At 38.3% G+C, this 14,511-nt stretch overlaps 1 protein-coding gene and 1 pseudogene across 1 annotated transcript in view; one reads left to right on the top strand and one right to left on the bottom strand.

Moving 5' to 3' along the window:
- The window catches only part of LOC137753086 (zinc finger protein 607-like), a 60,914-nt gene that overhangs the window by 41,396 nt on the left and 5,007 nt on the right, over nucleotides 1-14,511 (bottom strand). The window contains 3 exon segments of the mRNA XM_068528066.1: nucleotides 939-1,034; nucleotides 2,134-2,260; nucleotides 5,159-5,241. Coding sequence (XP_068384167.1) covers nucleotides 939-1,034; nucleotides 2,134-2,260; nucleotides 5,159-5,167 — 232 coding nt within the window. The 5' untranslated portion in view covers nucleotides 5,168-5,241.
- LOC137753087 (small ribosomal subunit protein uS10-like) lies at nucleotides 3,294-3,649 on the top strand (annotated as a pseudogene).

Raw genomic sequence — 14,511 nt, 5'->3', positions numbered from 1 at the left:
ATGAAAATGAATTACAATTTAACCTATAGTTGTTTTATCTAGGCTTCTGTGTAAGTCTTATGATTAAAGAAAAGGTGAAAATCATATTTAAAAAACAAAGACAAAAAACCTGAATCAGATTAGGGATCCTAACTCCTCTTAGAAAACAATTCTACTAATTCTTCATAAGGATCCACAAAATCTAATAGGATCTTTTCCTTCCTAACATACTAGCTTCATGTCCTGTTAGTCACCATTCACTAACTGATCTAGATGCTACTCCTCAAACACGCAAACCTCATCCCCCTTGAGGGCCTTTGCGTGTGTCGTTCACTCTCCTTGGATGCGCTCTTGTACAGTCAAAAAGCCTGTGACCTTACTTCATGTCTCTGCACAAATGTTAGAAAAGGGTTCTTGATGATGCTACCTTACCTAAATTTGCTGTGTTCTTTGTTAGTGTCCTTCATAACATATTTCACTACCTTTTATTATTTATCTATTTATTTCATGTTAATTTCTCCCTGAACATGGTATAATCTCCATTACTGCAAGAACATTATCTGCCCTATTCAGTATTACTGGGTTGACTGTGCCAAGCACAGTGCCAGCTCAGACTATTCAGATATTTTCCAGATATAGGAATGAATGCATTTTTAGACAAGAGTCACATTGAAAAAGAGGATCTGGAAAGAATCTGGTCCAAAATACAGGTAAATGGCTACACCGTGGAAGGAAAGTGACTAGCATGAAATTGGGAGGGGGAATATGAGAAAAATAACATGGTGAATGACTAATGAGGTTATGATGAAGTTGAGATACTTCCTCTTCACATTACAAGACTTTCCTTCACTGAGAAGGGAGCTTTCCAACTAATGTTTCAAGGATGTGTTTACCAAGTGTATTTACCACCTGGGCTATCACTTACACAAATGACTTCTGCCTGACCTGCTCTTACTTACCTGTACACCAACTTCTTGTTTCTTCTCTCATAACCATCCAGGGTTCTTTTCCTTGCTCCAGTAAGGTAATTACATTTGGCTTAGAAATGGAATGGCCTGCTTTAAAGAAAAAAGAATGCCACAGGTTGGAGAAATAAATTGTAACTAGTCAAGGTAAAATTATAATTATGATAATAAAAGATCATAATGATATTGACTATTTTAGAGAAGAATGAGAAAATTAAAGAATAAGAGGTCAGTTAGGTAAGGTAAAGTTTTTGTTTTGCTGTATTTAAAATTCAAACTCATATGTCCTCTAACTCTAGAGAGCAAACATAATGTGGTTAAAAACATATTCTGAAGCCTGGGATCAATTCCTGCCTTTGCTACCTTCCAGCTGGGTATAACCTCGAATAATTCACTTAAACCCACTATACCTCAGTATTCTCATTTATAAAATGGGGATAATAATAGTACTGTTGGGGGAATTAAATCAGTTAATACTCTCAGTTATTTTAATCAGCTAAATCACATAATGCGCTTAGAATAATGACTACTACACAGTAATCAAAATGTTAGCTATTAACATTATTCTTATGCTCTAATGTCACTAGAGGATACAAGAAAAGAGAGCTATAAGATATTCATTCCATTTTGAATGTAATTTTCATGGATTACAACTTTCAACCACAAATCAGATGAACTCTGTTGTAAGAAATGAACTGCTTTTGGTACAGTTTTAAATAAATTCCAATTATGCAATCCATCACCATATAAATTGTAGAGGCTCTTTTGATACTGAGAGCAATTCAGGACCCTCTGTCAAGCTGATATCCCTGAAACTGTTTCAGATCTTAAAATGGAGTATTAGAGCAATCTGGAGCACAAATGAATAAAAAACTTGGATCCTTTGACCATGGTTATACAGTATATGCCACAAATATCTAATTTAGCTGCTTGGTCATTATGGAAGAGATGCAAATATAAAAAAAGAACACATGGAGATACGAATATGATTGAAGGATAGGGAAGATGAAGGTGTTTAATGGAGCTGCCATTTCTAACCTGACAAAGCTCAGACCACTTTTTTGGGAAGAGGAAAAACAAATTTAACTAGTTTCTTGAAAGGCAGCCCTGAAAATTACGGTAGAAAAAATACACAGCCTATAGAGCAGATTCTAAATTAATCTAAATTATTTGAAGCAGATGAACATACCCAGTGAGACCAAGTTACCATAGTTCTCCATCATCACATCCCGGTACAAAGTCTTCTGAATGAGGTCAAGACATTCCCATTCCTGCTGAGAGAAGCCTATGGCCACATCACTGAATGTCAGTGATCCCTGAAACAGTAAAACACCATGTATCACTGGGCAAATTAAAGAAAATACTTTGAAAGCAGAAGCAGAGGAGTTGATGGACTTCTCCGCAGGAAAAGAGAAAATGAAAGCATGTAGGCTGGCAATCTATGATGTGGAAGGAGACTTAAGCACAAGGTATACATATTTTTTAAGAAGCCTGCCAACACAGGTCAAATGTCTTCCGTATTCTGGGATACTTCTAAATACCTGAACCATTTGGAAATGGACAAAATAATGTTTCCCTCCTAAATTAAAAAGCGTATACAAGAATAATGTCCAAATGGTATCTGCCTCAAAAATTCTCAATAAATAAATATTTCTCCAAATTTTAAAAACTGGGTTGCATAAAATTAATACGATTTTCTTCAAGTATCAAGTACTATTATGTTAGATCTTGCCATAAGCATTTTTGCTTGAGTCAATAAATCCATTTATTATTTTGGCATATGACATTGTATTTTATAAATAAATCAGATTTAATCATTTATACAATTAGATGCACAACATTTGGAAGGTTTTCCACAACTGTAAGGTTCTATTTTCACGAACTACATATAATGATACGCATTTTTGTTGCCATCTACCATCTCTCACTGAACACTTTCCTTATTCTGAGTGTAGTAGGTAACCTCATTGATTACCAATGATCTCCATTTCCTGGTATTTATGTCCTGATGTAATCCTCTCCCTTTGAATGTGGTCTGAACCCAGTGAGAGAGAATTATTTCTAACAAATAGAATATAGAAAAGTGATGGAATGTCATGTCCAACATTAGCTTATAAAAAACTATGATTTCCACATTGCTTATTCTCTCTTGCTGTCTCACTTGGTCACTCTGATGAAGCCAGCTACCACGTGTGAGCTGCCCTAAGGAGAGCCCCACATAATAAAGCCCTTTTGGAGGAAGACGCGGTCGCCGCTGCAGCGGAGCCTCGGGCCGCCCGCTCCTGCTCCTGACTCACTGCAGTTCGCTCTCGCAGAGGAACACGTTGTTTAGGAAGCCGCGCCGCAGCTATGGCTTTTAAAGATACCGGAAAGACTCCCATGGAGCCCGAGGTGGCGATTCACCAGATTAGAATCACCCTCAACAGCCGCAACGTGAAATCTTTGAAGAAGGTATGTGCTGATCTGATCAGAGACGCGAAGGAAAAGAATCTCAAAGTGAAAGGACCGGTTCGGATGCCTACCAAGACTGAGAATAACTACAAGGAAAACTCCTTGTGGTGAATTCTAAGACTTGGGATCGTTTCCAGATGAGGATCCACAAGCGACTCACTGACCTGCACAGTCCTTCTGAGATTGACAAGCAGATCACTTCCATCAGTATTGAGCCAGGAGTCGAGGCTGAAGTCACCACTGCAGATGCTTAAATCAATGTTTTTAATAAACTGATAATCAGTTGTTAAATATTGTTGACTTTTATTCATAATACGGACAGGTCTTAGGAATAGAGTTGTGCTATGGAATTCATTCCACCTTTTAAGTAGAATAATTAAAATTAGATGGGTAGCCTATGTTTTACTCTTTTTCATTATATGTTCCAGGGGCCACTAAATTAGTTTACACTTGATATTATTTGAAAACTGAATTGTATTAGCTAAATAACATGTGAGACCTTGTGTTGATGATGAATATATACAGTTCTGGCTGCCTATTGGAGCTTTTCCAGAGAACATGTGTCTGGGTTCTACTCTGGAAAATCTGATTTAATTGATATGGGGTACTATCAAAAGTTTCTGGGGTGATTCTAATGTGTACAGCCATGGTTAAGAACCTAATGTACTAGAAGGCAAGTAACTCAGGGAAAATTGATCTTAAATTTCAGCCCTGGCTCTGCCAGTTTGTCATAACTCCTTTTAAACTTGGCAAATTTCAAAATGTTTTTGAAACTTTGTTAATAAATTTTATAGACCAAAAAAACAAAACAAAACAAACAATAAAAACAATAAACCAAGAGCAGTCGCCAGCCAACAGCTACTGAGGCAGTGAGGCCCTCAATCCAACAGCCATGAAGAACTGGATCAAGTCAACAACCACTTCAATGAGTTTGGATGCAGATCCACTCAAAGATGAGCTTTAAAATGACTGCAACCCTGACCAACACATTATAACCCTGTAAGAGACCCAGAGCAGGAGAGCCAAGCTAAGCAACATCCAGATATCTAACTCACTGAAACTGTGAGATAAATGTTTACTGCTTTAAGATGCTATGTTTCAGAGTAACTAATTAAGCACTAAAAGATAATTCATTGATTTAAATGATACTGAAGAAGGCTGGTCAATTATACAGATGTTACACAAACTTAGCATGTCTCATTCAACAACAAAATAGCCTTAGTATTTATGTCTCATGGCTTTCCTACCAAATCTATGACCTCCATGTTCAAAGCCCCAATCATATACTCATCCATACAAAGCAGGAATTTCATACCATATTAAGATTCAGGTCATTCAATGATAAATTCCACCTCATCTACCTGGAAATCTCGGATCTGTGGAAAACTTCAAAGTCTTACCATGGATAGTTAAACAGAACCATTGTCTCCATCTCCAAACTACAGATCTGACCTGCATAGCATAAATTTCTACTTCAAAGAACTTAACCCCACTATTCCATCACTGCCCTTAACTGAAGAATGGGCACTAAAAATATATTGAAAATTTTGGACAATAATTACATGAACACTAGTTAGTTTTGAATGGGCCAAACAGAGACAGTGCCAGGTAATTTGGCCACATATTTCTCTGGAACAATAGCTAGGAAACAGGTTATTTGAGGGAACTTTCTGTTAGGAAACATCAGGAAAATTAATGAAAATACTTACATGACCAAAAAAAAATATACACATATTTCAACAAGGAGAGAAACATCAACTTACATGGGCCATGGTTTTAGACCTGCAAGAGCTGATCAGTCCTCTGGGCTCCTTTACCAGAAAAGCAGAGTCCAGAAAACCCAGACCTGGGAGAAGAGAAAGACCTTGAGACCAGTTGTACTTTAGTGTTTCCTCACTGGGCTTAAGTTAATGTTACCATTTATGCTCTTCCATTCCAGATTCCAAATTACTTCATATCACACACAACTTGGGTAAGTTAGGATTCTGGACAAATCCATTTCCTCACTCAACTCCTAGGGGTCTCAGCTGCAGAGTCATTTATGCATTGAAACCAGACCCAGATACTTCAGCAGAAAATTTTCTGGCCAATGTACCATTGTTATCAGGTTGACATGAACCGAAGATTGGGCAGCTCTGTCTTGCTCTGAGCAGATATTCCTCTTTCCATTCCCAACTTCAAGAGAGAAAAGAGGCCACATAATCCAAATCAGAACCTCTTTCGTGGCCTTGAAAGTGGGTGCAGCTGATCAAAATATTAAGAGATGGACAAGGAATGTTCAGCATTCTGAGTCCAGCAAAGCTTATTAGTTAAATATATGACAGACCAATATTATACTAGAATATACAAATAGTCATTAAAAGTTAAATTGGGAAGAATATTTAAGGACATGGAAAATGTTCCATATAAAATGTCAATAGAAAAGTAAGGTTGACTAATATATTTCTATTTATAAAATATAAGAGCATATTAATCAATACAGAGAAAAGAATGACAATCATAAAACAGAAAATAGAAAAGTCTGGAAATTTATATGGCCATATATTAACAGCTATTATATTTTTGGTTATGTTTTTATTGTTTTGTTTTTTAGGGGGTGTTTTTAGAAATGAATCACTGGGTATTCACTTGTTTTTAGTTCATACATGAAACAATCAAATAAAACTAGTGAAGACGTAAATTATACCTTTGCCATGATCAGAATTTGACATCGGCAATCCCTATCTTTTTGCTTAGGTCTTGAGTTTTGTTTTTTTTTTTTTTAAGGTTACTTCATAATCATTATAACAATTGACATAGGACCTTGAAATTTTTTTTTTTTTAATTTATTTGTTGCTGCACACGGGCTTTCTCTAGTTGTGGCGAGCGGGGGCTACTTTTCGTTGCAGTGCACAGGCTTCTAATTGCAGTGGCTTCTCTTGTTGCAGTGCACAGGCTCTAGAGGGCAGGCTCAGTAGCTGTGGCGCACGGGCTTAGTTGCTCCGCGGCATGTGGGATCTTCCCCAACCAGGGCTCGAACCCGTGTCCCCTGCATTGGCAGGCGGATTCTTAACCACTGTGCCACCAGGGAAGTCCAAAATATGTTTTTTTAAATTTGTTAAGGCGAAGACGTCCACAAAGTTCTTTGTTCTTTAAATTCAGATCATTGGGACGTCTCTGGCAGTCCAGTGGTTAAGACTTCACCTTCCAGGGACTTCTCTGGTGGCACAGTGGATAAGACTCCATGCTCCCAATGCAGGGGGTCCACATTCTAACCCTGGTCAGGGAACTAGATCCCACATGCATGCCGCAACTAAGAGTTCACATGCCACAATTAAGGAGCCTGCAAGCCGCAACTAAGGAGCTGGTGAGCCGCAGCTAAGGAGCCCTCCTGCCACAAGTAAGACCAGTGTAACCAAATAAATAAATAAATATTAAAAAAAAAAAAAGACTTCGCCTTCCAATGCAGGGGGTGCGGGTTCGATCCCTGGTTGGGGAGCTAAGATCCCACACGCCTTGGGGCCAAAAAACCAAGAAGCAATATTGTAACAAACTCAATAAAGACTTTAAAAATGGTCCACATCAAAAAACTTAAAAAAAATTTTTTTAAATAAATAAATTCAGATCATTTTACTATATGGCTTATATTTTGTTTCCTTTGGATCCCAATATCTCATTTTATAATTTCTTCTCAGTTATGTTGGAATTCTGGCCACAAAAAACTTGGGACCAGTCCCTGAGTAATCTCTTTTGTGAAGTGATGACAGTCTCAATACAGCTTTATTTCAGATCTTTTCAACAGAAGAATTTATCTTGTTTCTGAACCAGTCAGTTTTGTCATGATATCCTCCAGATAGCTGCTGAATTATCTTACCTATTAATTTTGCTATACATCTAGTATCATTAGAATGAAATCTACAAAATATAAAGGTTATAGTAAAAAATCCACTTATTGTCATACAGATCCCATGTGTTCAGTATTATTTGTTTATATGCTTACTGTCACTATAGTCACACTGATGTCTCCTTTAGGCAGGTCACCTAACTCTCACCAGTGGCCTTTATCACACACTACCTTTCAATTATTCCTATTCAGATTTTAACTTCCTTCACAGATTATAAGTACTCTGAAGGAAGTAATTATGTCCTTTTAGTGACTGTATTACTTCAAATATTATACTTTCCAGGTCTGGCATATTTTAAACAATTAAAAGAAGTATGATTTTTTACTATAAAATACCACTTTTAGAAAAATTTTAAAGGAAATAACTTATAGAAATTCACAAGGTATATGCACAAGAATGTTCATCAGAGAATAATTTTTGATAGTCCAAAATTAAAAACATAAAAATCTCACAGCAGGCAAACAGGTTAACTATATTATAGTCTGCTATATTGTGACATACTATGCCATTCTTTTTTTTTTTTAATTTATTTTTGGCTGCATTGGGTCTTTGTTGCTGCATGTGGGCTTTCTCTAGTTGCCGTGAACGGGGGCTGCTCTTCGTTGCAGTACACGTGCTTCTCACTGCGGTGGCTTCTCTTGTTGCTGAGCACGGGCTCTAGGCGCGCGGGCTTCAGTAGTTGTGGCAAAAGGTCTAACTAGTTGTGGCTCGTGGGCTCTAGAACGCAGGCTCAGTAGTTGTGGCTTGTGGACTTAGTTGTTCTGCAGCAGGTGGGATCTTCCCAGACCAGGGCTTGAACCCGTTTCCCCTGCATTGGCAGGCGGATTCTTAACCACTGCGCCACCAGGGAAGTCCCCCTGTGCCATTCTTAATAAGAATGATATTAAACCATATAATTGGTGGAAAACAATATTAAAAGAATTGCTCGGTGAAGAAGGCAGGTCTAAAAAATTATGCATAATTTAAGAGGTGGCATCCCGTTGAAATTAAGAAAAATATTTCAATGCCGATTACCTCATCAGCAAAGTATGGATAAAAATATCACATATGATATATGACTAGTTTGAAGACTAGGCAAAATAATTCAAATACACACTAAATTGTATATCATGATGACTAATGTAAATTATCTATCATTACTGAAGAAGAAAATCATTCCATTTTTCTTAATCTTTTATTATGAAAGGAAGCTAACTCTGGTGCTTCCTGGTTTTATTATATTAAAACTTGTGCTTCTTGGGCGTCCTCTTTCTTCTAATTCTGATATTTAAAATTTTAGGAGGTACGTTTGACAAAACAGATTTCTGCTTAATAAAATCATTAATTAAAAAGAGAGAGAGAGATTAACCAAGATGGCGGAGTAGAAGGACGTGCTCTCACTCCCTCTTGCGAGAGCACCAGAATCACAACTGGCTGCTGGACAATCATTGACAGGATGACCCTGGACTTCACCAAGGAGGATACCCCACGTCCAAGGACAGAGGAGAAGCCACAGTGAGACGGTAGGAGGGGTGCAATCAGAGTAAAATCAAATCCCATAACTGCTGGGTGGGTGACTCACAGACTGGCGAACACTTATACCACAGAAGTCCACCCACTGGAGTGAAGGTTCTGAGCCCCACGTCAGGCTTCCCAACCTGGGGGTCCGGCAACGGGAGGAGGAATTCCTAGAGAATCAGACTTTGAAGCCTAGTGGGAATTGATTGCAGGACTTTGACAGGACTGGGGGAAACAGAGACCCCACTCTTGGAGGACACACACAAAGTAATGTGTGCATTGGGACCCAGGGGAAGGGGCAGTGACCCTGGGGGAGACTGAACCAGACCTACCTGCTGGTGTTGGGGGGTCTCCTGCAGAGGCGAGTGGTGGCTCTGTTTCACCGTGGGGATAAGGACACTGGCAGCAGAGGTTCTGGGAAGTTCTCCTTGGCGTGAGCCCTCCCAGAGTCTGCCATTAACCCCACCAAAGAGCACGGGTAGGCTCCAGTGTTGGGTTGCCTCAGGCAGAACAACCAACAGGGAGGGAACCCAGCCCCACCCATCAACAGTCAAGTGGATTAAGGTTTTACTGAGCTCTGACCGCCACAGCAACAGGGAGGGAACCCAGCCCCACCCATCAACAGTCAAGTGGATTAAGGTTTTACTGAGCTCTGACCGCCACAGCAACAGGGAGGGAACCCAGCCCCACCCATCAACAGTCAAGTGGATTAAGGTTTTACTGAGCTCTGACCGCCACAGCAACAGTCAGCTCTACCCACCACCAGAGCCTCCCATCAAGCCTCTTAGATAGCCTCAACCACCAGAGGGCAGACAACAGAAGCAAGAAAAACTATAATCCTGCAGCCTGTGGACCAAAAACCACAGTTACAGAAAGACAGAGAAGATGAAAAGGCAGAGGGCTATGTACCAGATGAAGGAACAAGAAAAAACCCCAGAAAAACAACTAAATGAAGTGGAGATAGGCAACCTTCCAGAAAAAGAATTCAGAATAATGATAGTGAAGATGATCCAGGACCTTGGAATAAGAATGGAGGCAAAGATTGAGAAGATGCAAGAAATGATTAACAAAGACCTAGAAGAATTAAAGAACAAACAAACAGAGATGACCAATACAATAACTGAAATGAAAACTACACTAGAAGGAATCAATAGCAGAATAACTGAGGCAGAAGAACGGATAAGTGACCTGGAAGACAGAATGGTGGAATTCACTGCTGCAGAACAGACTAAAGAAAAAAGAATGAAAAGAAATGAAGACAGCCTAAGAGACCTCTGGGACAACATTAAACGCAACAACATTCGCATTATAGGGGTCCCAGAAGGAGAAGAGAGAGAGAAAGGACCAGAGAAAATATTTGAAGAGATTATAGTCGAAAACTTCCCTAACATGGGAAAGGAAATAGCCACCCAAGTCCAGGAAGCGCAGAGAGTCCCATACAGAATAAACCCAAGGAGAAACACGCCGAGACACATAGTAATCAAAGTGGCAAAAATTAAAGACAAAGAAAAATTATTGAAAGCAGCGAGGGAAAAACGACAAATAACATACAAGGGAACTCCCATAAGGTTAACAGCTGATTTCTCAGCAGAAACTCTGCAAGCCAGAAGGGAGTGGCAGGATATACTTAAAGTGATGAAAGGGAAGAACCTGCAACCAAGATTACTCTACCCGGCAAGGATCTCATTTAGATTTGATGGAGAAATCAAAAGCTTTACAGACAAGCAAAAGCTAAGAGAATTCAGCACCACCAAACCAGCTCTACAACAAATGCTAAAGGAACTTCTCTAAGTGGGAAACACAAGAGAAGAAAAGGACCTACAAAAACAAACCCAAAACAATTAAGAAAATGGTCATAGGAACATACATATCGATAATTACCTTAAACGTGAATGGATTAAATGCCCCAACCAAAAGACACAGACTGGCTGAATGGATACAAAAACAAGACCCATATATATGCTGTCTACAAGAGACCCACTTTAGACCTAGGGACACATACAGACTGAAAGTGAGGGGATGGAAAAAGATATTCCATGCAAATGGAAATCAAAAGAAAGCTGGAGTAGCTATACTCATATCAGATAAAATAGACTTTAAAATAAAGAATGTTACAAGAGACAAGGAAGGACACTACATAATGATCCAGGGATCAATCCAAGAAGAAGATATAACAATTATAAATATGTATGCACCCAACATAGGAGCACCTCAATACATAAGGCAACTGCTAACAGCTATAAAAGAGGAAATCGACAGTAACACAATAATAGTGGGGGACTTTAACACCTCACTTACACCAATGGACAGATCATCCAAAATGAAAATAAATAAGGAAACAGAAGCTTTAAATGACACAATAGACCAGACAGATTTAATTGATATATATAGGACATTCCATCCAAAAACAGCAGATTACACGTTCTTCTCAAGTGCGCACGGAACATTCTCCAGGATAGATCACATCTTGGGTCACAAATCAAGCCTCAGTAAATTTAAGAAAACTGAAATCATATCAAGCATCTTTTCTGACCACAACGCTATGAGATTAGAAATGAATTACAGGGAAAAAAACGTAAAAAGGACAAACACATGGAGGCTAAACAATACGTTACTAAATAACCAAGAGATCACTGAAGAAATCAAAGAGGAAATCAAAAAATACCTAGAGACAAATGACAATGAAAACACGACGACCCAAAACCTATGGGATGCAGCAAAAGCGGTTCTAAGAGGGAAGTTTATAGCTGTACAAGCCTACCTAAAGAAACAAGAAAAATCTCAAGTAAACAATCTAACCTTACACCTAAAGAAACTAGAGAAAGAAGAACAAACAAAACCCAAAGTTAGCAGAAGGAAAGAAATCATAAAGATCAGAGCAGAAATAAATGAAATAGAAACAAAGAAAACAATAGCAAAGAGCAATAAAACTAAAAGTTGGTTCTTTGAGAAGATAAACAAAATTGATAAGCCATTAGCCACACTCATCAAGAAAAAGAGGGAGAGGACTCAAATCAATAAAATAAGAAATGAAAAAGGAGAAGTTACAACAGACACCGCAGAAATACAAAGCATCCTAAGAGACTACTACAAGCAACTTTATGCCAATAAAATGGACAACCTGGAAGAAATGGACAAATTCTTAGAAAGGTATAACCTTCCAAGACTGAATCAGGAAGAAACAGAAAATATGAACAGACCAATCACAAGTAATGAAATTGAAACTGTGATTAAAAATCTTCCAACAAACAAAAGTCCAGGACCAGATGGCTTCACAGGTGAATTCTATCAAACATTTAGAGAAGAGCTAACACCCATCCTTCTCAAACTCTTCCAAAAAATTGCAGAGGAAGGAACACTCCCAAACTCATTCTATGAGGCCACCATCACCCTGATACCAAAACCAGACAAAGACACTACAAAAAAAGAAAATTACAGACCAATATCACTGATGAATATAGATGCAAAAATCCTCAACAAAATACTAGCAAACAGAATCCAACAACACATTAAAAGGATCATACACCACGATCAAGTGGGATTTATCCCAGGGATGCAAGGATTCTTCAATATACGCAAATCAATCAATGTGATACACCATATTAACAAATTGAAGAATAAAAACCATATGATCATCTCAATAGATGCAGAAAAAGCTTTTGACAAAATTCAACACCGATTTCTGATAAAAACTCTCCAGAAAGTGGGCATAGAGGGAACCTACCTCAACATAATAAAGGCCATATATGACAAACCCACAGCAAACATCATTCTCCATGGTGAAAAACTGAAAGCATTTCCTCTAAGATCAGGAACGAGACAAGGATGTCCACTCTCACCACTATTATTCAACATAGTTCTGGAAGTCCTAGCCACGGCAATCAGAGAAGAAAAAGAAATAAAAGGAATACAAATTGGAAAAGAAGAAGTAAAACTGTCACTGTTTGCGGATGACATGATACTATACATAGAGAATCCTAAAACTGCCACCAGAAAACTGCTAGAGCTAATTAATGAATATGGTAAAGTTGCAGGATACAAAATTAATGCACAGAAATCTCTTGCATTCCTATACACTAATGATGAAAAATCTGAAAGAGAAATTATGGAAACACTCCCATTTACCATTGCAACAAAAAGAATAAAATACCTAGGAATAAACCTACCTAGGGAGACAAAAGACCTGTATGCAGAAAACTATAAGACACTGATGAAAGAAATTAAAGATGATACCAACAGATGGAGAGATATACCATGTTCTTGGATTGGAAGAATCAACATTGTGAAAATGAGTATACTACCCAAAGCAATCTACAGATTCAATGCAATCCCTATCAAATTACCAATGGCATTTTTTACGGAGCTAGAACAAATCATCTTAAAATTTGTATGGAGACACAAAAGACCCCGAATAGCCAAAGCAGTCTTGAGGCAAAAAAATGGAGCTGGAGGAATCAGACTCCCTGACTTCAGACTATACTACAAAGCTACAGTAATCAAGACAATATGGTACTGGCACAAAAACAGAAACATAGATCAATGGAACAAGATAGAAAGCCCAGAGATTAACCCACGCACCTATGGTCAACTAATCTATGACAAAGGAGGCAAAGATATACAATGGAGAAAAGACAGTCTCTTCAATAAGTGGTGCTGGGAAAACTGGACAGCTACATGTAAAAGAACGAAATTAGAATACTCCCTAACACCATACACAAAAATAAACTCAAAATGGATTAGAGACCTAAATATAAGACTGGACACTATAAAACTCTTAGAGGAAAACATAGGAAGAACACTCTTTGACATAAATTGCAGAAAGATCTTTTTTGACCCACCTCCTAGAGTAATGGAAATAAAAACAAAAATAAACAAGTGGGACCTAATGAAACTTCAAAGCTTTTGCACAGCAAAGGAAACCATAAACAAGACGAAAAGACAACCCTCAGAATGGGAGAAAATATTTGCAAATGAATCAACGGACAAAGGATTAATCTCCAAAATATATAAACAGCTCATTCAGCTCAATATCAAAGAAACAAACACCCCAATCCAAAAATGGGCAGAAGACCTAAATAGACATTTCTCCAAAGAAGACATACAGACGGCCACGAAGCACATGAAAAGATGCTCAACATCACTAATTATTAGAGAAATGCAAATCAAAACTACAATGAGGTATCACCTCACTCCTGTTAGAATGGGCATCATCAGAAAATCTACAAACAACAAATGCTGGAGAGGGTGTGGAGAAAAGGGAAACCTCTTGCACTGTTGGTGGGAATGTAAATTGATACAGCCACTATGGAGAACAATATGGAGGTTCCTTAAAAAACTAAAAATAGAATTACCATATGACCCAGCAATCCCACTACTGGGCATATACCCAGAGAAAACCGTAATTCAAAAAGACACATGCACCCGAATGTTCACTGCAGCACTATTTACAATAGCCAGGTCATGGAAGCAACCTAAATGCCCATCAACAGACGAATGGATAAAGAAGTTGTGGTACATATATACAGTGGAATATTACTCAGCCATAAAAAGGAACGAAATTGAGTCATTTGTTGAGACGTGGATGGATCTAGAGACTGTCATACAGAGTGAAGTAAGTCAGAAAGAGAAAAACAAATATCGTATATTAATGCATGTATGCGGAACCTAGAAAAATGGTACAGATGAGCCAGTTTGCAGGGCAGAAGTTGAGACACAGATGTAGAGAAGGACATATG

Source organism: Eschrichtius robustus, chromosome 19, assembly GCF_028021215.1.
Source record: "Eschrichtius robustus isolate mEscRob2 chromosome 19, mEscRob2.pri, whole genome shotgun sequence".
NCBI classification, from domain to species: domain Eukaryota; kingdom Metazoa; phylum Chordata; class Mammalia; order Artiodactyla; family Eschrichtiidae; genus Eschrichtius; species Eschrichtius robustus.
This window is presented reverse-complemented; position numbering and strand designations above follow the sequence as displayed.